Source organism: Pan troglodytes, chromosome X (genome assembly GCF_028858775.2).
Source record: "Pan troglodytes isolate AG18354 chromosome X, NHGRI_mPanTro3-v2.0_pri, whole genome shotgun sequence".
Taxonomy (NCBI): Eukaryota; Metazoa; Chordata; class Mammalia; order Primates; family Hominidae; genus Pan; species Pan troglodytes.
The window spans coordinates 16,737,863-16,762,799 of NC_072421.2; the positions used below are offsets into that span (position 1 = coordinate 16,737,863).

At 44.4% G+C, this 24,937-nt stretch overlaps 2 protein-coding genes and 1 long non-coding RNA gene across 11 annotated transcripts in view; 2 read left to right on the top strand and 1 right to left on the bottom strand.

Annotated features, from left to right (window-relative positions):
• GRPR (gastrin releasing peptide receptor) overlaps positions 1–16,190 on the top strand; it is a 45,240-nt gene extending 29,050 nt beyond the window's left edge. Inside the window, exons 3-4 of one of the 3 annotated variants that reach the window (XM_016944000.3) lie at positions 94–473; positions 15,307–16,190. In XM_016944000.3, coding sequence (XP_016799489.1) covers positions 94–473; positions 15,307–15,493 — 567 coding nt within the window. In that variant the 3' untranslated portion in view covers positions 15,494–16,190. Of the gene's footprint in view, positions 1–93; positions 7,307–15,306 lie in introns of those variants that run through there. The other 2 variants (XM_054676363.2, XM_520952.6) reach the window with 2 other exon arrangements.
• LOC107966526 (uncharacterized) overlaps positions 1–24,937 on the bottom strand; it is a 37,830-nt gene that overhangs the window by 5,136 nt on the left and 7,757 nt on the right. For 3 of the 7 annotated variants that reach the window (XR_008541954.2, XR_010154878.1, XR_008541953.2), the window contains 9 exons: positions 23,876–23,929; positions 18,435–18,558; positions 16,505–16,717; positions 15,032–15,167; positions 7,486–7,528; positions 5,585–5,691; positions 2,435–2,514; positions 1,232–1,301; positions 858–940 (listed from right to left, as the gene is read on the bottom strand). This is a non-coding gene — a long non-coding RNA (uncharacterized LOC107966526). The other 4 variants (XR_002941310.3, XR_001714118.4, XR_002941311.3 and 1 more) reach the window with 3 other exon arrangements.
• Positions 15,533–23,868, top strand: MAGEB17 (MAGE family member B17). The gene is made up of 2 exons (XM_009438806.4): positions 15,533–15,608; positions 18,153–23,868. The coding sequence occupies exon 2, from the start codon at positions 18,202–18,204 to the stop codon at positions 19,210–19,212; it is 1,011 nt and encodes a 336-aa protein (XP_009437081.1). The 5' UTR covers positions 15,533–15,608; positions 18,153–18,201; the 3' UTR covers positions 19,213–23,868.

Consider the following 24,937-nt stretch of genomic DNA (forward strand, 5'->3'; position numbering starts at 1 on the left):
TTTCTCTTTCTCTGCCTGAATCTTTGTCTCTCTGCATTCTTCTGACACTGTCCCTTGGTTCCTCTGTCTCGCTCCATGTGACTCTCTCCTTAGATTGAATCCCGGAAGCGACTTGCCAAGACAGTGCTGGTGTTTGTGGGCCTGTTCGCCTTCTGCTGGCTCCCCAATCACGTCATCTACCTGTACCGCTCCTACCACTACTCTGAGGTGGACACCTCCATGCTCCACTTTGTCACCAGCATCTGTGCCCGCCTCCTGGCCTTCACCAACTCCTGCGTGAACCCCTTTGCCCTCTACCTGCTGAGCAAGAGTTTCAGGAAACAGTTCAACACTCAGCTCCTCTGTTGCCAGCCTGGCCTGATCATCCGGTCTCACAGCACTGGAAGGAGTACAACCTGCGTGACCTCCCTCAAGAGTACCAACCCCTCCGTGGCCACCTTTAGCCTCATCAATGGAAACATCTGTCACGAGCGGTATGTCTAGATTGACCCTTGATTTTGCCCCCTGAGGGACGGTTTTGCTTTATGGCTAGACAGGAACCCTTGCATCCATTGTTGTGTCTGTGCCCTCCAAAGACCCTTCAGAATGCTCCTGAGTGGTGTAGGTGGGGGTGGGGAGGCCCAAATGATGGATCACCATCATATTTTGAAAGAAGCCATCAAGTCTTAAGTTTTTCATTTCAACTTGTGAACGTTTCTTCTGATGTGAAGCAAACCTTCCCTTTTCAGAAAAGGGAACAAGTAGAAAATTATTTTTTAAGCATCAAGCCCTGTTAAATGGTCGTGGCCAATTATGTCATAGAAACTGTATGAACAACCAGATTTACATAGCAGAGAAATCATACATTGAATGCTTACTTTGTGAAAGACTTCACCTTGTCATTTCTTTAAGCAGACGCTAGTACTGTAGAAATATAACTTGACTTTGTTTTCAGGAATATCTGTAATACACAAACCAAGGAACAACTTTTATTTACACTCCTAATATGAAAAGTCAATCCTGTGAAAGAGCTCCATTTATGAGGGACACTCTCCAAGTTGATAACAATGGAAGCGAGTTTAATATAAAACAATTCCCTAAGCATTTATTTTTTTTAAAAAAAGATGTTACTGAGGACCTAGAAGAAATGCTCAATACATACTTTTAAAGCAAAAATACAATCAAACACATTGACACGTATATAAAGATCCACGCGTGGCTGTGCGTGATATCTCACACTCTGAATTCTTACTTGATGGAGGTTTTGTTTGCTGCTACGGTTTTAATCATCCAGGGTGCCATTCCACCATAGAAGAGAAATCCTTTTAGGAAAAAAAAATCATGCTATTAATTAATCAAATATCTATAAATGCATAAAGTACAGTATTTATTCTTGATACATAGGTTTTGAGTCAAATGTATTTACTTAGATTTGTCTTTGACTGCTACACTGAATCAGTAGTTTCACTATAAGAAAGAAGGGATTGTATCTGAGTAGAAATAGGAACATGTTTATATTTAATGTATGCTTCTCCTAACGTTTGTGGGAGGAAGTGAATAAAATTTCAGTAACACGTATTTTTTGTCTGAATATGTATAAGAAAGTCACAGGGGTCTTAACTTTAAGAACTGATTGAAAAACAGCTACAGACTTGTTTCTACTTAAGAAGAGTATTTATGAAAGAGCCATGTGCAGAAAAAGACTTGGCTGAAATATTTTTCTTTTCTAAGTGAGTTTAGTTGGCTCTAAAAAGATTTGATTCCCTTACTTTAGAAACCCTGAATCGAGTTTTTTTTTCACTCAAAGAGGGCAATTTTGACAGGTTGCAAACATATTAACCCACTTTCAAATAAATTCAAATTTTACAAATGTGCCCTTACACATTAAAATTCTAAGACAATTTTAATTTAGGTTTTCTCTATCCAGATGAGATACAAACAGTTGGCTCTCATTTTCACATGGCACATATGAAAAGATTTTTGTCTCTTGATATGAAGAAGTGCCCACTGTCTATGGAGCTTTAGGAGTTGGGACCAAGACAGAATGAAACTTCAATTCTGCTTGCTACGTGCTCGTCTGTACTGTACAAACCTGCTTTCCTGGTAGTCCATAATTACATTGAACAGTTTGAAAAGCAAGACAGATAGTATAGCTTAAAGAACCAAGATTTCTAGCTTGACAGTCCAACTCTGCCTCTAGCTATATCACTCTGGCTATCAATTTCACTTGTCTAGACTCTTGTTTTCATCTCTAGACTGAGAAGACAGTGCTAAGGTCTTGTCTATCGCTAAAATTCTGAGTCTCTTCATCGTCTCTAGTTCTGTCTTTGCAGCCTTTCTGTAGCCCATTTGGTCACAGTAGCCTCACTTCTGCTACCCTTGCAAAAACAACTCTTTGGAAATCAACCGCTATTCTATATTTGTGTTCACATTAGTGGTATGAAAGGAGACAGACCATTCTGTTGCTTCAAGGGGCTCCTTGGAATACTTTGCATGAATGATGTTCCGCGAGCTTGCTATGTTTTGGAGTCAGAGCTGTAAGAGACATAAGAAAACATATTGCTGAGTCTTCTCATTATACAAAGGATACTCTTCCTATTCACCCTTCTTCAACCTCCATGAATCTGTTATTTTGAACTAGTGTTCCACAATTTTGCCCTTGGCTTTCTTCAAAACCCTTGAATATAAATGACTGTATGCTTAGTTAGTTGCTAACATGTATAGCCTTTTGAATACCTAGCATAACTTGTTCAGGCATCTCTGATCTACCTGCTTCCAGAGACATTTTGGGAGTAGAGCTCATCTTCATGTCTCCTTCAGTTAACATCATGGCATAGATTGTGTGTGGTCTTCTTCCTAGCTTCTGGACAAAGAGTGAGGAGATAGAGGTCTAGGTGTAGCTGTGTGTCCTTAGGCGAATCTTATTACTTTTTTTTTTTTTTTTTTGAGATGGAGTTTCGCTCTTGTTGCCCAGACTGGAGTGCAATGGCACTATCTGGGCTCACCGCAACCTCTGCCTTCTGGGTTCACGGGATTCTCCTGCCTCAGCCTCCCAAGTAGCTGGGATTACAGGCATGCGCCACCATGCCCAGCTAATTTTGTATTTTTTTAGTAGAGACGGGGTTTCTCCACGTTGGTCATGCTGGTCTCGAACTCCCAACCGCAGGTGATCCACCCACCTTGGCCTCCCAAAGTGCTGGGATTACAGGCATGAGCCACTGTGCCTGGCCAAATCTTACTACTTCTTCGAGACTCTTAAATGAAAGGATTGAAGGAGGCCTTTGCCAGCCAGTGACCAAGGACTGGTAAAACTATTCTGTGAATCAACTAATGGATTGACTTAGACCTTCTTACCAGGAAGGGCATAGTTGGGCCCTTCTCTAGGGAAATCAAAATTTTATTATTTTATTCCACCTCAAGAACCTAAAATTACGTGAGAGAGACCCAAGTCCCCACGTGTATCACTTCTCTGCCAAAGCAGAGTGTGGCAGGGGCTGGAGCTGAGACATTTCACGCCTGGCTTCCAAAGATAATCACGTTTAGCACTTATGTCTTTGGCAAGAAAAAAAAATCAATTTTTGCTGTGGAAAACCATCTGTGTTTATTCAATTGACAGACACTACCTTTCAATCTATCTTAAATTGAGCCTCCCTGAGGCAGGCAGCTCAACAGTGATAGATTAAGCAATAAACAAAGCAATCTTCCCACCAACGGCTGCTGCTGGCAGGGAAGGTGCAGCTGCTATTGGGAGTGATATTCTTTAGCAAGAAGATCCTCCCTGCTTAGTGAAAACAGGGCCCCTCCCTGTTGTTGATTTGATGATTCTCCATAAATGTGGATGGCTAAACCCTGTTTTTTTGACTGCCTTCACTCTCACACTGAACCTGCCTTCCGCCTCATTAACAAGCTCTGGATTTCCCTCTTTGTCCACAAACAATTTGGTTCCATCCGGGAGGATGGAGAACCCCTAGGTAAATAAACTGTTTAGGGGCTGCTGCAGATGAACCAAGCTCATCTTGTTATGAAAATGAACACTGAACAGAAATAAATGAACTTGACAATAGCACATGAGCATCCTTGCATTGTAAAGTCTTCATTCATGTCAAAAGCAGCAGTTGGTTATTTGTTTCAAAGTGTCTTCATGCATCAAGTAGCTTCTGGTAATAGAGATTAACTTTGTTTGGGGAGTACACATTGAATGGCATCATCTGTGGACTAAAAGGTGGCTAAGTCACTGTTCCTGGAAGCCAGCTAGAAACCATCGCCCTGGGAAGCTGACTGTATGGGAGCTGAATGAAGAGCCATCCACTTGTATCGTGGTGAGATGGGAAGGGTGCAAACTTTCTTGCCATTTGTGCTCTTCACATCCACAACAGGAGGTAGCTATTGTTAGAGAGTAGCTTAGAATTATCCCTGGGTTTCTGGGGGAATGGAGCACCTTTTGTACACTTGTCTAATTTTTGGCTGTATTCTTATGAAATGGATTAACAGCTGGAAACAAAGGGATTAAAGAATCTTTCTTGGGCCTAGGCTTTCATGGGCCTAGGCTTTGTGCACACTGTTTGATGAAACCAAGGCTTACCAAGCTCTACTTTATTCCGTATCTGGATGGTCATTTCATTTCTCCTAGCCCACACCCAGACACACACTTCCCAAATACACACGACAATTTCACTATCTCACAATCTCTTACTGTAACTTTGGCCTTCAGAAACACCCTTTGTTATATTGCAGGCGGCCAAGCATTAAGTCCAGCTGAATATATTCAGAGCAATCAACAAATAACACACTGAGAACAGACTTTTCTCTTATGAGACTTCATATTAGAAATTCATTCAGTAGAATGTATCTAAATTTTTAAAAAGCTTCAATGTTGCACATATGTTAAATTTAAGAATCCCTGGGTTAGAATATTACTGTGGAATCATGTCCATGACTAATTTTTTTAAAAACATTGCATTTACCTAGTGTTCATGGTCTATAAAGTACTTTTATACTCATTACCTCATTTCATCCAAGCCTTCCCTGCTGGCCAAAGAGCTGCTTTACATCCTTTACTATGGAAATGTGACCATCTACCATTACCTTAAAAGGCCCATGGAACTATGAGGCTGAAACATGAAACTGTTAAGATTGGGCCATTTTCGAACTACAAAAAGGCAATTTCATCTGGTTCAGCTTAATCTGATTTCATATTGTTTCGAGGTGAACTAACTGTACTTCATTCCCATGGGCTATTCAGTTATACTGAAGAGCAGTGCTGATCATCACTTCTCCACTTTACAGGATATTCTCTTGTCCCCAAAGTGAATCTGTTTAACTTGGCACAAGGGAGTGGACAGGGTCATTGTGGGCTGCCCCAGGAGAGACATATTGGTGGGCACAACATTCAATGCCACAATGAAATGGAAGGCTAAGACAAAGAAGGGTGGGATCCTTGGGAGCAAAGACACTGGCCAAGAAATACACCACATTTGACCAAAACCTGAATGGAGTGCTGTGGCTCTGGAAGTGCTGGAAAGGAAGGGGCTCAACTTCACCAAACACTGACAATGTGCCAAGTCCAGTGCTGGGCACATGAAGCCGTGGCAAGGAGATTACTTACTGATCCTCAAGTCACATGGGGAAGTTGAGTGGCAGAGTATAAGTGTGGAGCTGATCTCTCTATGTCGATGTCCATTCCACTGCTTAGCATTGCTTCCCAAATCCCACCTGTGTGAAAAATTAAGTTCACAGTACTTAGAAGAAAACTCCACTCCCTATTCTAGGTTTTGTCCAGAGACCTGAACTAATGATAGAGTCAAAGAATGTATGCAAAGAGCATTGAGGCACCTAGTTTAAGGAATTGTTGAGGGCAGAGGCTGAAATGCAGCACAAAGCGGGTGAGTAAGAAAATCCCTTAGGTCAGTTGTTCGCACCCTCCTTCTCCCCTACTCAGAGACACAATTCACTTGCAACTGGAAGCCCTGGGAAGAATTTCCCACCTAGTTCTGTGTCTGAGGAGAGAAAAAAACTTGCTAAGGACCAAGTTAGAGAGAAAACCCAAATGAGAACAGCGAATCTAGCCATCTTTCTTTGAATCAGAATTAGTTGGAGAAAAAGTGTCAGGTAGAGGTAGAACCACCTACGCCCCCACTTTCCCCAAAATAGAGTAAGATACGACAATGGTTGGTTTCCTAGAGTCTGGGGACCCAGGCTACATAAATAGCCTCTAACAGAAAAGCATCTCCTGGACTAAGGGGACAGATAAGAAACTCACATATGGACTTAGGTATCTGAGTGCCCAGCCCTAGGTGCCCTGTTCTAAACACAGACACCACTGTCTCTCGGCCCTCTCTGAGCTCACATTTCTAGAAGATAAGATTATTTGCCTTTTTTCCCCCAATTTAAAATTCACTCACAGAGTCATATAATGACATGAAAGGACTCACATAATTTTATGACATTTTAAAAGAATAATTTTAATGGACAGTAAAACCTCGTACATTCAAGGCCTCATTAACTCCCAGACAAGCTGAAAAATGTTGGCATAACTCAGAACTTCAATGTTGAAGGTACATTATATAATTTGAGCCTGTTGTGAATCCAGATTTTCATAACTTTGCTTCCATTTTAGCTAATGACATTAATAATACGTGTATAACTTTAAGAAAGTAAAACTCATTATCTTCTAAAAGTTTTTTTTTTTTCTGCAGTCTGGGCTTTACTGAGTCAAACATGACCTTTCTTGCATTCAAGTCACTAGAGTTTTGGGTAATAAAATTCGTAAAACAGTCAATTCGGTGAGTTGTAAAAATAAATGGCACAAACTTCTTTAATGTCATTTTATGTTTTGTTTTAAATATTAGACTCATATTTCATAAATTATAATTGTACTTGCTACTATTAACTGTAAATATTTATTGCATTGAAAAATGTACTCTGTGTTAAATAACTCAGAACAAGTTCCAGGTGTGGTACTTAGTGTAAATAATGTCACGGCTTGGCTTTGCCTGGACTCCTTGAACAAATGAATTATTTATAAGAAATTCACAATATTAATATGAATGACTCAGATCCCTTTAAATGTTCAAACTTAACTCTGTGACCATGTAAAACTCTATCTATAAAGTGTGCTTTGAGTGAAATTGTTATTTTTCAACAAATGCTTCCAATGCTTCTATCACATTGTAAGTGGTCTGTATGACATTAAGTCAGATCCCGTGTATAGTAAGCTGGATGTTCAAGTTGCAGAAGAAATGAGGTTTATTCTTTAATATAATAAAACATAATTTGTGAAATGGACAGATACATGTATCCAACGTTCAATAAAAAATAGTTGTTGCATGAACGTAGTCTGTGGCTCTGTGCCCCACAGTTCCTTGGTTCCTTGGACCATCTACATCAGAATCAGCCAGGCTGCTCATTGCAAAATGCAGATTCCCCAACCCTCTATTGACTTGGAACAATGTCAATGTTTAGGCTGGGGGTGTGGTGTTTAATTAAATTTTTTAAATATGTACTTACCTTTTGAATATGTAAGCCATTCTCATGGTCCAAAACCAAAAGCCTAGAAAGGAATCCAGTGAAAACTTACTCAGCTACCATTGTCCCCTCTGTACAGTTTTTGCACCCATTACCAAACCCTTCAAAGGAGTGACCATTGTTATGTTATTAGTTTCTTACTTGTGTACACTACTGGACATTTTTTACACATATGCGAATAAATACAAATCTGTGTTTTCCTGAAGCCCACCACCATTTTACAGAAATGGTAGCATATACATTGTTTGCCCCTTGTTTACTTCACTAAATACCATATCTTAGAGATCTTTCCATATCGGTAAACAGTAGTCCCCCCTTATCCACAGTTTCACTTTCTGCCATGTCAGCTACCCACAGACAACTGCAGTCCGAAAAAAGCCAAGTACAGTACAATAAGATATTTTAGGAGAAAGAGACCACATTCACATAACTTTTATTACAGTATGTTGTTATAATTGTTGGATTTTCTTGTTAGTTTTTGTTGTTATTTTGCTACCTTGCCTAATTTATAAATTAAACATTATAATAAATATGTACGTTTAGGAAACAAAGATAGTATCTATAGGGCTCAGTACTATTTGTGGTTTCAGGCATCCACTGGGGGTCTTGGGACATATCCTCCACAGATAAGGGGGGACTATTGTATAAAGCACTTCCTCATTCTTTCTTACACCAGCATAGTAGCCCCTAATTTATTTACCCATCCCCCATTGATGAACTTTCAGATTGCTTCCAATATCTGGCTATTATCAACCATATTGCAATGAATAACATACACAATTTCATGCATGAGCAAGTGTTGCTGTAGGAAAAATTCTTAAATGTAGAACTGCAGAAACAAAGAGCATACGCTTTTATAATATTGACAGTTATTCTAAATTGCTCTCTTTAGGACTTGAACATTAAAGTTTGGGAGTGTCTGTTTCCTGGGATAATCGTAGGCATCAGAGAGCAGGAAAGCTCACACAAATTATAAATCAAAGTGAAGAAGTCTAGCTGAAAGTTCCAGATGTTTAGCCTACTGACTACCTGAAGCCTACTTTTCTTTCCATCTTGGCTCCTGCTTATTGTGAAGAAAGAGTAATTGATTCTAAGGTTAGCGTTCCAGAGACAGTGAGGAGAGTTGGCATTTAGTTCATTTATCCATTCCTGCAGGATCAGTTGTCAGGAAGCAAATTCTTTCTCTCTTTGTCACCAATTCCACTTATTTGAAGTCTGCCTAATGACTATGCCAGTGATCAAGTCTCTAGGAATATTTAAAATACTCAACAGCAAACGTTAGGCAGCATGAGAAATACCACAGTCGCAAAGTTGTGAACAAAATAAGCTGATGACAAAGAAATGACACAGCTACAGTGGATGCAAATTAGGGCTGTCCAAGCTCCCTGTACTCCAGGTGAGAAGAGGTAATACCAGAGATGTCTATTAGATGCAGTCACAAAACTCTTTGAGAGGCACACTGACAGCCTTGCCAAGGGAGCTCTTGAGTGTGCCAAAACAAAGGGGCTACAGGCTCCAGGCAAGTCTGAAATCCAACAGGGCAGTCATTACACCTTAAAGTTCCAAAATGATCTCCTTTGACTTCATGTCTTACATCCAGGTCACACTGATCCAAGAGGTGGGCTCCCACAGCCTTGGGCAGCTCTGTCCCTGTGGCTTTGCAGGGTATAGCCCCCTCCTGGCTGCTTTCACAGGCTGGTGTTGAGGGGCTCTGGCTTTTCCAGGTGCACAGTAGTGCAAGCTGTCGGTGGATCTACCATTCTGGGGTCTGGAGGACTATGGCCCTCTTCTCGCAGCTCCACTAGGCAGTACCCCAGTGGGGACTCTGTGTGGGGGATCCAACCCCACATTTCCCTTCTGCACTGCCCTACTAATATGGGAAGGGGGCAGAGAAGTGCTGGGTAGAGAAGGCCATGGTCCCTGGTAAGGGCTCCACCCTCAGGCATGTGCTCACAGACCTAAGTGAGGACAGGCACTCCTGTTTTTGCATCCAAATGTTGCATTTTTCTGGCCCACCATGCCCCCATCCCGTGCTCATATAAACTTGAGGGACACAAAGTGGCTGGACATTGAGAGGAACACACCAGCAGGAGAACACACCAACGGACACCAGCAGATGCCGGCAGGCCATCAATGGTGGAACAATGTGGACACCAAGGGGAATTCGACCAGGGCAGTCAGAGGAGGATCTGGCCACTGGGTGGCCTGACTCCAGGGGAAGACCATCTTCCCACTCCATCCCCCTTCTGGCTCCCCATCCATCTACTAAGAGCTATTTCCACGACTCAATAAAACCTTGCACTCATTCTGCAAGCCCACATGTGATCTGATTTTTCTGGTATAGCACTGCGAGAACCCAGGATTCAGAAAGCCCTCTGTCCTTTTCATAAGGCAGAGGGTCTAATTGAGCTGATTAACACACAACTGAAAGAGCACACTGTAACTCATGCCCACTGGGATTTCAGGCGCTGTAAACAACCCTAGACACCGCCATGGGGTTAGAGCCCCAAAACACTCCCCACGACCTGCCTGTCTGCATGCTCCTCCTAGGGGTTTGAGTAGCAGGGCACTGAAGAAGGGAGCCACATCCCTGTTGCATGCCCTGTGAGGGGGATGAGGGAATACTCCTCCCTTTTCAACAGCAGAGGTTCTCCATGAGGGCCCTGCCCCTGCAGCAAACTTCTGCCTGGACATCCAGGGGTTTCCATACATCCTCCGAAATCGAGGCAGAGGTTCTCAAACTTCAATTCTTGACTTCTGTGCACCCGCAGGCTCAACATCATGTAGAAGCTGCCAAGCCTTGGGGCTTGCACCCTCTGAAGCCAGGGCCTGAGCTGTACCTTGCCCCCTTTTAGCCATGGCTGGAGCAGCTGGGACACAGGGCACCAAGTCCCTGGGCTGCACACAGCAGGGGGGCTCTGTGATGAGAGGGGCTACCGCAAAGTTCTCTGACATGCCCTGGAGACATTTTCCCCAGTGTCTTGGTGATTATCATTTGTTTCTTTGTTACTTATGCAAATTTCTGCAGGAGGCTTGAATTTCTCCCCCGAAAATGGGTTTTCTTTTCTATTGTATCGTCAAGCTGCAAATTTTCCAAGCTTTTATGCTTTGCTTCCTCTTTAACACTTTGCTGTTTAGAAATTTATTCTGCCAGATACCTTAAATCACCTCTTTCAAGTTCAAAGTTCCACAGATCTCTAGGGCAGGGGCCAAATGCTGTCAGTCTCTTTGCATAGCAAGAGTCACCTTTACTCAAGTTCCCAAAAAGTTCCTCATCTCCGTCTGAGACCACCTCAGCCTGGACTTCATTGTCCATATCACTATCAGCATTTTGGTCAAAGCCATTCAACAAGTCTCTAGGAAGTTCCAAACTTTCCCACATCTTCCTGCCTTCTGAGCCCTCCAAACTGTTCCAACCTCTGCCTTTTACTCAGTTCCAAATTCGCTTCCACATTTTCAAGTATCCTTATAGTAGCACCCCAGTCTCTGCAGGTACCAATTTACTGTATTAGTCTGTTCTCATGCTGCTAATAAAGACATACCCAAGACTGGGTAATTTATAAGGAAAAGAGGTTTAATTGACTCACAATTCTGCAAGTCTGGGAGGCCTCAGGAAACTCACAATTATGGTGGAAGGGGAAGCAAACACATCCTCCACATGATGGCAGGAAGGAGAAGTGCCGAGTAAAAGGGGGAAAAGCCCCTTATAAAACCATCAGATCTCATGAGAACTCACACACTATCATGAGGGCAGCAAGAGGGTAGCCGCCCCCTTGATTCAATTACCTTCGACTGGGTACTTCTCACGACACATGGGGATTATGGGAACTAAAATTCAAGATGAGATTTGGGTGGGGACACAGCCAAACCATATCACATGTCACTGCCCTAAACAAGATATGCTCCTTGTTTTGCTTAAACTCTTGCAAATAACCTCTAACAGGCTCTTAATTTTCTTCTTTACTTTTTTTTTTTCTAGATTATGCTTCCTTATTCATGCCTCTGATCATGTTGCTCTCATGCCCACATTTTGTTATTGTCCCCATTTCCCAGGACAAAATCTAATTTCCCTGTCCTTGATTTGACTCCCTACTTCCCAGGCTTATCTCCCACTGCACTATCCCTTCCCTCTGCACCCAGAGACTCCCTCCATTCACACCTGGCTCCTAATTGTTCCCTGACACTTCTTTGGGCCAGTGTTTCTCAACCTGGGCTGCCCTTAGAATAACCTGTGGAGTTTTAAAAAATCCTGATGACCGCCAGGCGCAGTGGTTCACACCTATAATTCCAGCACTTTGGGAGGCCAAGGCAGGAAGATTACTTGAGCCTAGGAGTTTGAGGCCAGCCTGAGCAACATGGTGAAACCCTCATCCCTATAAAAAAAAATACAAAAATTAGTCAGGCATGGTGGTGCACACCTGTAGTCCCAGTTACTCTGGGGACTGAAGTGGAGGATCACTTGAATCCGGGAGGCAGAGGCTGCAGTGAACCGAGATCAGGCCACTGCATTCCAGAGCAAGACTCTGTCTCAAAAAAAAAAAAAAAAAAAAATCCTGATGCCCAGGTCCTGCCCCTGAACAGCCGAGTCAGAATCTCCAGGAGGGGGAACCCAGACATCTCTATTTCAAAGCTCTCCAAGCAATTGCAATAAGCAGACAGGGTTGAGGACTACCTCACCTAAAATGTCCTCTTGTCTCTCAGCTGGCCTGAATCCAACCCATTCCCCAAAGCCCAGCTGCAGTGTTCTCTCTCCGTGAAGCCCTCCCATGCTCCTGTACTCACACAGTACTTTCTACATGGGTCTTATTTTTTTAATCATATCCTGCTTTGAATTATATTTACTTGTGTAAATGCTGATCTATCCCAGGAAATCAGGAATTGGCAAACATTTTCTGTGAAGGGCCAGAGAGTAAATATTTTAGGCATTGCATGACATACAGTCCGTGTCATGATTACTAGATTCTGCCTTTGTAGTATGAAAGCGGTCATAGATAACATGTATATGAGTGAGTGTGGTTGTGTTCTAATAAATCTGCATTTGCAAAAACAGGTGGTGAGCTAGATTTGGCCTGAAAGTTGTCACTTGCTGACTCCTGCATGAGACTAATAAAGCTTCTTAGGGCCAGGGACCTTTTCTTCTCTATAAGGCTTTCTTTCCTTCCTTCCTTCTTCCTTCCTTTCTCCCACCCTCCATCCCTTCCTTCTTTCCTTCATTTCTTCCTTTTCTTTTCCCTTCCTCTTTTTCTCTCCCTTCCTTCCCTCCCTCCCTCGTTCCCTCCCTCTTTTCTTTTCTTCTTTCTTTCTTTCTTCTCTCCTTCCTTCCTCTTCCTCCACCCCTCTTTTCTTTCTCTCTTTCTATCTCTCTCTTCGTCTCTTTTTTTCTTTCCTCTTCCCCCAACCCTCTCTCTCCTTTCTCTCTCTCTTTCTTTTTCTTTTCTTTCCTCTTCCCCCACCCCCCTCTCTCCTTTCTCTCTCTCTTTCTTTCTTTCTTCCTTTCTTTCTTCTTTCCTTCTGTCTCTCTCCCTCCCTCTCCTTCTTTATTTCTCTCTCTCTCTGTCTTGCCATCCCTCATGTCTATTGCATTGTCTGAACCAATCAGAGAAAACCACAAAATTCCCTTTGCAGAGCTCTATGTGATCAGTTTCTCACAACCACAGACCCAGAGCATAAATAGCCAAAGTGAGGAGGGAAGTGTCAGAGTTAATAAATTCTGCCTTTTAGGCAACTATTAGTATTTACCTTACTTGTCATGTCCAATAGGACCATCAAATAAACAACTGTCATTTGCGGTGCACAGATTAGCACCAACTAACACTGACTTAATTCACCATTATTAAAAATGATGCCCACTCCAGACAAGAAGTAAAGGAACCATGACTCTCTGGCCTGTAGTCAAAGGCAGGGCAACGTTCTGAGAGTTCTTTAATATACATCACTGTGAGTGGTCAAACTTGTCATAGGGGCTCATATTAACTAGGAAACATGAAACATGCTGGCGAATGCCACGGTAAGAAAAAAATAAACTTTCTTGCTAACCATCTGCAAGTATTGCTTTTTTTTTTTCTTGAGATGGAGTCTCACTCTATCGCCCATGCTGGAGTGCAATGGCGCAATCTCGGCTCACTGCAACCTCCACCTCCCGGGTTCAAGCAATTCTCCTGCCTCAACCTCCCAAGAAGCTAGGATTACAGGCACCTGCCACCACACCCAGCTAATTATTGTATTTTTTCAGTAGCAACAGGGTTTCGCCATGTTGGCCAGGCTGGTCTCAAACTCCTGACCTCAGGTGATCCACCCGCCTCAGCCTCCCAAAGTGTTGGGATTACAGGGGTGAGACACCATGCCTGGCGAGTATTGTTTATTTAAAATAAAACTATTCCCATACTGTCACACTCATCTCAGCCTGAGACAGACCTTGTGTATCTTAATTCACTTTTCTTCTCCCTACTCCAAATTGTATATCAAGTAATAAGAAGAAAAATACCGTGTACAAACTACTGGTTTGGAATACATAGCCAGAGCAATAAGAATACAAAAATAAATGAGAGCTATGAATAAGGAAAAGAAAGAGACAATACTCAGTGACCACATGATCATCTACATATGTGATGTCAGATCACCTGAAAAGATTGGGGACTCACAGAATCATGTGGCCCTACCCTTCCTTGGAGAAAGCCAATCTATTAGAACCAAAGTTACAGCAGAGGCAAAGTCTGGCTGGTAAAGAAATGGAATAGACCAACTGGCTTTATTTTGACCACCCACCACTTGTCCTGGGCCCCCTGCCTTGAGCTACAACTTCCTGATCTCTCATCACTTCAGGGCAAGGAGCCATTCTCTGCAAAGTTTGCGGAAGAAAAACTGTTAAAGAGATTGCAGGGATTTGGCATTTCCCAGGAAGCCTTGAATTAATGAGACAGGAACCAAGATGTGAAGCCCCATGTAGGAGGACTGAGGATACCATCATCCCAGAATATTGGAGGTCCAACAGAGACCAGCCTGTGGCTGCTCTCAGACTTAGAGGGCCACAGGCAGGGCTGAGGCTGAGCATCTCCACAATTATCCTTCAAGGTTCTCAGGAGCACGAGAGATTTCAGGAAGACAAACTCAGGTCAGTAGAGGAAGGACTGTGAGCTTCTGATAGATACCAAGGTGATGACCCTGAATTAAGAATAAAGGAAGGAACAAGCCAGAACAGTGGGGTCCCATAGAGTCCTGCCCTGGCTGACAGCCCTTGTCGTTCTGGAATAGTCATTGGTAGATTTGGCTCATCCTGATTACAACTCTGTAGTCCCAGGAAGGTGAGGACCTTGATCAGAGGGGAGCAGCCTCAAGTCCCATGAGGATCGAGTTCCAGGACTAGTCAGGTGTCAAGGTGAGGAATTTCAGGGAGCAATTAGAAAACCACACATCCATACTAGAACAGAGGAAGACACAAAAACTCTTACCTCCACCAACCCACATCTCCCCTTCCCTGCACCGCCGCTGCCACACCATCCCATCCCCACTCCTGTCACACCATCCTTACCTCTCCTGTGACTTGGGAAGCTCAGGAAGAGCTGTCAGGTTGAGGTGACTGTCATTTCGGCCTGGAGGGTCTCAGGGAAAGGAGAATCTTGGTCTGGTGGGGGAAGCCCCAGCTGTGCATAGTGGAGCCCCAGAAACTGACCCGAATCAAGGTGAGGACCGAGAGTGACATAAGGGAATGGTTATCAGCAAAAAATAAAAACAAAAATAAAAAAATGCTTAATCTTGTCAGCCATAGCAAAGACCTCAGCTGAGGACCCCTTTTTTTCTGCTTAGATGCTCTAACGAGGGTAGTGACTCTGTCGAAAGGCAAAAGCACAGTTCAGCTGAGGGAAGAGAACTGGACACTCACTGGAGTGCCGGAGAGGACACTGAGTACACTGGAGAGGACTTCTATGCAAAAAGGGGGCCCGAGCAGAGCCCCGCCCCGCTTTCAGCCCTGGGAGACCCAGCAGGGACTTGATTGGATGTGGCTCACTCCGACATCCGCCCGCCTGGGAAGCTGCCGGAAGTGAGGATCTTCGTCTGAGGGACGCCACCTCAGGCTACCAGAACCCCAAGACTGGTTGGGTATCAAGGTAAGGACCCTGATCGTGGACTGAAAGGCCCACCACACGCACCCAAGGCGACCACCCTGTGTCCCCCAACCCCCGCCCCCGGGTACCCACCTCCCTCAGCCGCGGGAGGCTCCAGTCAGGCTGTGGCACTGACTTCTGAGAGGGCACCAGGGAGGGGAGGGTTTGGTGTGAGGGTGAGGCTTCGATTCTGCAGAGGGATGGACTCCTAGGCCCTAATCGAAATGAGGTCCCTGATGCTGATGAGAAGACCTCTCCCAAACATGGGAGGCCCACGAGGTGGGCATGGTAGCTCACACCTGTGATCCCAGTGCTTTGGGAGGCTGAGGCGGGAGGATTACCCGAGCCCAGCAGTTCCAGACCAGTCTGAGTAACAAAGCGAGACCCTCTCTCTCCAAGAAAGAAAAGAACAAAAACTAGCGGGACATGGTGGCCGGTGCCTGTGGCCCCAGCGACTCGGGAGGCTGAGGCAGGAGGATCGCTTGAGCCCAGCAGGTCGAAGCTGCAGTGAGCCATGGTCACGCCATGAGCGTGGCGACAGAGTGAGACCCCGTGTCTGTCACAAAGAAAAAAAAAAAAAGGAAAAAGCAAGAGAGCCAGGGAGAGCCAGAGAGCCAGGTTTCTGCTGCCCTGTTGTCAGCTCTGGGAGACCCCGTGCAGGCATAGCCAGACGGGGCATGCCGTGACTTTTCCCTCTAGCAACTTTGGGACGTGAGAGCTTGGGCCTGGGCCTGGCTGACTCAGGTCAGTGGAGCGACCTGAGTCGCGTCCCAAAGAGTTGGAGGTCCCACCCTGAGCCAGGTTCAGAACCCTGAGGCAGAGCAGTGGGGTCCCCTATAGTCCCACCCCTGCTGTCACGCCTTGAAGGCCCTAAACAGCCTTGAGAGGATGTGGCTTACCCTGAATGTCCAAATCTGAGGTCCCATTGAAGCAAGGATCTTGCTTTGAAGGGTGTTGCCTGTAGTGAGCTGAGGATGGAGTCCCAGGACTGGTCAAGTAGCAAGGTGAAGATCCTGAGCCCTCAGTAGACAGGGCTGCACGGAGCGTTTCAGTAGAGGGCTTTGGTTGCAAGACTGGCTGCCCCAGGTCAGCGGAGAAAGGAGTCCCAGGCTCTGTGGGGAGTGAAGGTAAAAAAAAACCCTGCATGAGGAGGGAGGAAAATGGCCATTCCAAAACACAGGAGACCACATAGTCTCAGCTCTGCTGTGCGCCCTGGGAAACCATGGGCAGAGCCATTAGCATTTGGTGACCCCTCGTGTCCTGAAGGGGTCGGGGTGGCGTTTCAGAGAAGTGGCTCTTTTGCACCAATGGGCGAGGCCCCATTCATGGTGGGGTGGGAAGGAGGACTTAGTCCCTGGTGGGAGTCAAGGGGAGAACACTGAATGAGAAGAGCCCTTCCCAGGGAGAAGTAGGCCACATAGAGCACCACCCCTACTGTCACCTCTGGGAGACCCAGGCACGTTGGCATGGTGAGTGGCATTTCCTCCCAGGGCATCTCAGGGAGGTGAAGAGCCTGGGTAAAAGGGACAGCCTCAAGACAGCTGCTGGAGGTTGTTAAGCTCTTGCCAGGAGTCAAGGTGAGGACCCTGAGGACCAAGGGGACCACCCATTTGTAACTGTGGGGCCAACACAGAAAATCTCCACTGCTCCCAGTCTTGGGACATGATGACCATTTGTGGCCAGCTGAGGTGACCGTCACTACTTCCTAGGGGTATTTCAGAATGGAGGGGCTGGTATGAGGGAATAAGTCTCAGGTTAAGACAGGAGTGTTTTCCAGGTAATGATGGGAATCAGGGTTAAGACTCTGAGTGAGAGCTGAGGAGAGCACTCACCTGGATCCGGGGGCACCACAAAGGCTGGCTTCCCTCTCAGGCCTGGGAAACCTCAGGAGAGGGAGTCGGATAGAGGGCCCCTCACTTCTAGCCTATGGGGGCTCAGAGTGGACAGGGCCTGGGGCTGAGGCTGGAGGAATCTGGTGGGCTGAGGGACATGTCCCACATTCTGCCTAAGTGAGGACTAACAGGGCCACCGAACCCAGAACATCAGAGGCTCTGAGAGTCCAGACCCTGCTACCAGTCCAGAAAGGCCATGAACAGGGGTGGCTGGAGGGGACTCATGCTTTCTTTCCCCTTGGGGTGGGGGTGAGGTCTCAGGAAGGTGAGGGCCTTGACCTGAAGGGAAGGGCCTCAGATAGTGAGGACCCTGAGGAGCGTGGAGCCACCGACCCCAAATTAGTAAGAGGACCTCAGGATCCCTCCCTATGTCAGAGGTTTGAGGCCCCAGACAGGGATGTCAAGCCCAGATGGCCTCAGTTTCCCCTCAGAGGAAACAGAGAAGTAAGGATCTTGGTCTCAGGCAGGGCTGGCAGGCTGCAGGGCAAGGAGCACTGTAACTTCCTCCCCAGGGTCCCCAGGGGACAGGCTGCCCTGGAGAACAGGAGCCTGGTGGGGCTATGGAGCAGGGTCCTCAAGGACACCTGCATGGAGGCCTCCTTAAGGTGATATCTCCCCACTGAGGGGCTCACACCCTCTGTTCCTCCTGCTCCAGGTGCCCACCTCCTGCACCCTCTTGCCTGCTGCCCCTAAGCACGGTCATCATGCCTCGCGGTCAGGCGAGTAAGCGCCGTGCCCGTGAGAAACGCCGCCAGGCTCGAGGTGAAGACCAATGTCTCAGGGGTGCTCAAGCCACCGCAGCAGAGAAGGAAAAGCTGCCATCCTCCTCCTCTCCTGCATGCCAGAGTCCTCCCCAGAGCTTCCCCAATGCAGGCATTCCTCAGGAGTCCCAGAGAGCCAGCTACCCCAACTCTCTTGCTTCAGCTATTTCACTCACAAGTTCTGATGAAGGTGCCAAGGGTCAAAAGGGGGAAAGTCCCAACTCCTTCCATGGCCCGTCCTCCTCTGAGAGCACAGGAAGAGATCTTCTGAACACGAAGACGGGCGAATTGGTGCAGTTCCTGCTCAACAAGTATATAAGGAAAGAGCCCATTACGAGGGAAGCCATGCTGAAGGTTATCAACAGAAAGTACAAGCAGCACTTCCCTGAGATACTCCGGAGAAGCACCGAGAATGTAGAGGTGGTCTTTGGCCTCTACCTGAAGGAAATGGACCCCAGCCGTCAGTCCTATGTGCTTGTTAGCAAGCTGGACTTTCCCAATCAAGGAAGCTTGAGCGATGGCAGGGGCTTTCCCCTGAGCGGGCTCCTGATGGTTCTCCTGAGCACCATCTTCATGCATGGCAACCGTGCCACTGAGGAAGAGATGTGGGAATGCCTGAATGCGTTGGGGATGTATAAGGGTAGGAAGCACTTCATCTATGGGGAGCCCCAGGAGCTTGTCACCAAAGATTTGGTGCGAGAGGGGTACCTGGAGTACCAGCAGGTGCCCAGCAGCGATCCTCCACGCTACGAGTTCCTGTGGGGCCCCAGGGCCCGTGCTGAAACCAGCAAAATGAAAGTCCTGGAGTTTGTGGCCAAGCTCAATGATACCGTTGCCAGTACCTACAAGTCCCGGTATGAAGAGGCTCTGAGAGAGGAGGAAGAGCAAGCCAGAGCCAGAGCGGCAGCCAGGGCTAGCGCCAGGGCCAGGGCTAGCAGGTACTTTCAGCCCTAGTGAAGTCTCAGGCAATCCTCACTAAGAGATTGAAAAGCCTGTCCACCATCTCAGTATTTGGGGGTGAGGTGGGGCTAGAGAGAGCCCAAGACGTGTCTTTCTTTTGTTCTGGTTATTTGCAAGCCACTTATAGATTCCTCTTTCTCTTCTGTGTCTACCGCGTGTTCCTTTGAAAGAGATTGACTTTGATTCAGAATCTAAGTTCATGAATTAGGTGCCTCACACAATTATTGCTGTTTATCACATTGAAGAGTGATGTTCTTGTATTTTGTAAAACAAATTGGAAATTTTTACTTATTAGATTGTGATCTAGTGCAAGAAGAAATAGCATTGGAATAGCGATTGGCTTTAAACTGTGAAACAACTGAACACTGCATCAGTTGGGATCACAAGATGGTGGGAAAAAAGTGTCGATTGATTGGCAACCTTTGACGTTTAAAAATCTTATTTAAGTCTTTTGTTGTGATAAAATGAAAAGCTGTATACTCACAGTTGCTATGTGTATTCAAGAATGTTGGAGAAATTAAATCATCATAAAGGAGAACAGTTGCTCACTGGCTCTTTTGTTCCTTGTGCTAGGCAGTTCTTGTGTTGCTCTAAAGGCATACCTGAGACTGGGTAATTGCTAAAGAAAAGAGGTTGACTTGCTCACAGTTCACCAGGCTATATGAGCATGGCACCAGCAACTGCTTCTGGGGAGGTCTTGGGGAGCTTTTCCTCATGCCAGGAGGGGAAGGTGGTGCAGGCATGTCATGTGGCAACAGTGGGAGGAAAGACAGCCAAGCAGAGCGGGGGTGGGAGGTGCCACATGCTTTCAAATGACCAGATCTTGGAGAAGTCACTCACTATGGCCAGGGCAGCACCATGCCATGAGGGACCCTCCTTGATGGTCCAAACACCTCCCACCAGGCCCTACCTCCAACACTGGGAATTATATCTCAACATGACATTTAGAAGGGACAAACATCTGAATTATGTCATTCACCAAACATGAATTGAACATCTGACAGTCTTCATGCTAGTTCCGGGAAAGCACAGACAAAGAAGACCCAGCCCCTCACAATGATATTTTAGAATCCAAGAGCAGCTCTCCTATTAGGAACACGGTGGGGTTGGGGTGGGATGCGCGGAAGAGACACATTGGAATACCTAAGGGGCAATCAAGGTACTGGAGAGGGAGGAGATTCAAGATAGGATCCTCCCTGCATTGCCCCTCCTCTACTATAAATGCCCTGGGACAGGGCAGGCTGGGAACTTGAGACACTGCCAGTCCCTCAGTAGGAGGGCATTTCAAGTTAGCCTGCATCAGGGGCTAGATGAGGCTGTTGTTGAAATGGTGAGCAGAGACCAGACCCTCAGGTGGTGGGTTTCAGAGTGGACAGACTAGGCCTTCAAGGGAAAAGTGGTCCCACCAGTTCCTTAGGGATGAGGTAGACCAGAGGGGCATCCCCACCTGGGGCAGGATTGGAAGGACTCCTGTGCTGTGTCCCCATGCCAGTGAGCACAGTGCACTATATAGATGGTTTGCCTGCTGTGTTAGGTTGTTTCTGAGAATGAGGGTGATGCTCCCTTCAGGTAGGATGTCCAGCAGCCACTGGCCTGGTCCTTTTGTCCCTGGCCTGGGGGAGCCAGACTGCTCCATTAAAAGGGAATGGAAAGGAGGTGTACTGCATAGGATGGCCAGTTCTTTGCGTAGTCCAGAGTTTTGGTGGTGGCGAATGAAACTAGGGATGGGTTCAACGCAAGGGCAGCTGGGAGGGAGGAAAGGTGTTTGTCCTCTGCACACCTTCTAGCGTCTTCGTGGTGCATCTGACTGGGGAAGTCTTCTTCACACCCAGTTAAAATGACTGATCCTCTCATGGGGAATGATTACTCAGTTGGATTTAGCAAGCAGCATTTTGGCTCATTTGGTTTTCTTTGTAATAGAAGGCGTGGTGGCTCATGCCTGTAATCCCAGCACTTTGGGAGGCTAAGGCGGGCAGATCACTTGATTCATGAGTTTGAGACAAGCCTGGCCAAAAAGGTGAAACTCCATCTCTACTAAAAATACAAAAATTAGCCCAGTGTGGTGGCATGTGTCTGTAATCCCAGTTACCCGGGAGTCTGAGACAAGAGAATTACTTGAACCTGGGAAGCAGAGGTTGAAATGAGCCAAGATTGTACCACTGCACTCCAGCCTGGGCGACAGCGTGAAAACTTGTCTCAAAACAAAACAAAACAAACAAAGAAAAAGCATTTGGCAAAATCTAACACTTTTTAAAAATAATAAACATACTTAACTAGGAATAGAAGAGAACTTCCTCAAGCTAATGAACGGCACTTATAAAAAACTGACAGTGAAATCATATTTAATGGTGAAAGTTTCTGCTTAAGATGAGAAACAATACAAGAATATCTGCTCTTGCTACTTCTAGTCAACCTTGTAGTGGAGGTTCTAGCCAGAGCAGTTAGGCAAGGAAAAGAAATAAAGGCATCCAGTTTGAAAAGGAAGATGTAAAGCTATCTCTATTAGCAGATGATATAATCTTGTATATAGAAAATCCTAAGGGATCCACAAAAAATTATTAGAACTAATACATGAGTTCAGTAATCAGGATACTTGATCAGGATACAAGATCAATATGCAGCAATCAATTTTATTTCTATACACTAGCTATAAACAATCCAAAAATGAAATTAAGAATACCACTCCATTTATAACAGCATCAAAAAGAATAAAATACTTGGGAAAAAATTTAACAAAGGAAACCCAAGACTTGTATGCCAAAAACTACAAAACATCATTGAAAGAATGTAAATAAAAGACAGACCATGTTCATGGATCGAAAGGCTTAATATTGTTAAGATGATGATACTCCCCAAATTGATCTTACAGATTTAATGCAATCCCTATCAAAATCCAAATTGCCTGTTTGAAGGCAATTGCCAATTTTCCTTCAAGTTGATTTAAAGAAATCAACAAGGTGATTCTAAAATTCATTCAGAAGTACAAGGGACTCAGAATAGAAAAAAAAATCTGAAAAAGAACAAAGATGGAAAAGTAATATTTCTTGATTTCAAAACTTACTACAAAGCTACAGTAATCAAAATAGTGTAATACTCACATATGAATAGATATATAGATCAATGGAACAGAATTGAGAGTCCAGAAATTAACCATTATATTTGTGGTCAATTCATTTCAACAATAATACTAAGAAAATTAAATGGGGAAATAATAGTCTTTTCAACAAATGGTGCTGGGTCAACTGGATATCTCCATGCAAAAGACTAAATTTGGAGTCCTAACTCACATCATATATAAAAAATAACTCAAAATGGATTACAGACCTAAAAATAAGAGATAAAACTATAAAACTCTTATAAGAAAACGTAGAAGTAAATCATGACCTATGATTAGATGACGGTTTATTAGCTATGACACCAAAAGCATAAGTGACAACAGAAAAAAAGAGACAAATTGAACCTTATCAAAATTAAAAACTTTTGCGCTTCAAAGATAATATCAAGAAAGTGAAAAGACAACCCACAGAATGGGGAAAATATTTGCAAATCATTTATCTGATAAGGGACTTCCACGTAGAATATACAAGTGACTGCTAACCAGTACAAGCTTTCTTTTTGAGGGGATTAGGATGTTTTAAAATTAGATAGTGATGATGGTTGTACAATTTTATGAATATACTAAAAGTCACAGGTCTATTTCTAAAAGGTAAATTTTATAGCATATGAATTATATATCATTAAAGCTATTTTTAAAAAAATGAAGTGGGCTTTTCTCCCTGCCTTTTCAGCTGCCCAGAGCCAGCTTCTTTAAATACCCATGAGCATCCTTTTCCAGAGATTACAAAGTGAAGATGCAGACATATTTATTTTCAAACTTCCCACAAAGGAACCCATTCTTTATCTCTTGGCTAGTTATTGAAAGCATCTGGACCGAGGATATGCAAGACACCTTAAAGCTAGGACAGTTTTGCATCCAAAACTACCGGGTTACAGTTGTTGTTTGTCTTTTCAATTCCTTCAAAAATCAGTGCCTAGGGCAGGAATTTACAGCATTTGTTTACTCTGTTCCTATGTCCCTGAGGCAGAGCAGAGAGATAGACAAATAAAAATTGGTTGTCCCACACAGCTCCCTTTCTTTCAAGGTGTCTCACAGACACCTTGATTGGACTGTGGCTTCTTGGGAACAGCCCAGGATAGAAACACCACTCTCCCCAGTTAAGTCACTTCATGGGCTGGAGGGATCATGGAGCCCAGGGCACAGGAAGCACTGATTTTTAAAAAAATAATAACAACTGTTGTAATTAGATTAATTGCATATTCTAGGCATCTTTGTAATAAAATATGACATCTTTTCCTCTTTCCTGACAGATTAATGGTTCAGAGAATGATATTAAAAGCCAACTTTTTCTTAGCTCTGTGTCTCCTGGTTGCTCAGCCTCACTCTGTATTTATGGAATGATTTAAGTATTAGTTCAATAATTCATCATGAAGCAAACAGAATAATGTTCCCACTTCACAAACCCAGAGAACTACACCGATTAGGTCATTTCACTTCTGCAGAGACTTGTTTTGATAAATTCAAATACCCAAAGGGCACAGACATTAGCCTCGGTGGATTAATGGCTACTAATTCAATCTTCTGGAAAGAAAGCCTTACCAATGATTAGGTTTTCAATCTTGCAAGACCTGGAACAGCAACTTCTCCAAGATTCTTTATTCCATACCATATGTAGCAAAGAAATAAGGTGGTTAATATAACAGAATTGGTGTGAGAACTTTGCTTACACTGAGTATGAATCCTCGGTCTACCACTTACTAGCTGGGAGACCTTGGATATGTTACTTAACCTCTCTGTGTCATATTTTCTATATCTATCACATTGTGATGATAATCCCTAACTTACAAGATTGTTGTAAGAATTGCAAATGACATGAAGAGATGCACAACTTAACTAGTAATTAAAGAAATCGAAAGCCAGACTGCAAAAAGATACCATTCTACACCCACACAATTGGGAAAATAGGAAGCCTGACAATATCAAGTATTGAAAAGGAGATGAAACAATAGGTCTCTTATGTAATGTATCACTCATACATTGTATATTGTTCCAAATGATTTGGAAAACAACATAACATTATATCATAAAGTTGAACATGTTTAAACTCTGTGAAACAGCAATTCTACTCCAAGGTATATACCCAAAGGAAACTCTTGCACATGGTTATTCAAAAATATATACAAAAATCTTTGTACCAGCACCTTTCAAAATAGCAAAAATTTTTGAAACAACCCAAATGCCCATTGACAGGAGAATGAGTAAACTAATTATGATACATTCACACAATGGAATATTAAACAGCAGTGAAAATGATTGAATCACAACTACTTGCAACAATATGTTGAGTGAAGACCAAGTACAATATTCTTTCACAAAGTTCAGTGCAAGTCAAAACATGTATTTATATTAAAGCGAATGACATGTCAAAACAAAACAAAAAGACAACGGGACAATAAACACAAAATTAATATAGTGGCTATCTCTGAGGGAGAGGGAGGATGGGAGAGGGGCAGAGCTCAGAGTTAAAGTAAGTTTTTGTTATGTTTAAATTCCTGCGTTAAGTAGCAGGTTCATCGATGGTCATGGAATAATCAATAACATGTATTATTAACATTATAAATGCAGGTGAGGTGGATCCAGGTTTTGTAGGGGCTTCTTTTG

Excerpts from the sequence above, each read along its gene's own strand:
- MAGEB17 (XM_009438806.4), top strand. The coding sequence starts at position 18,202 with ATGCCTCGCGGTCAGGCGAGTAAGCGCCGTGCCCGTGAGAAACGCCGC.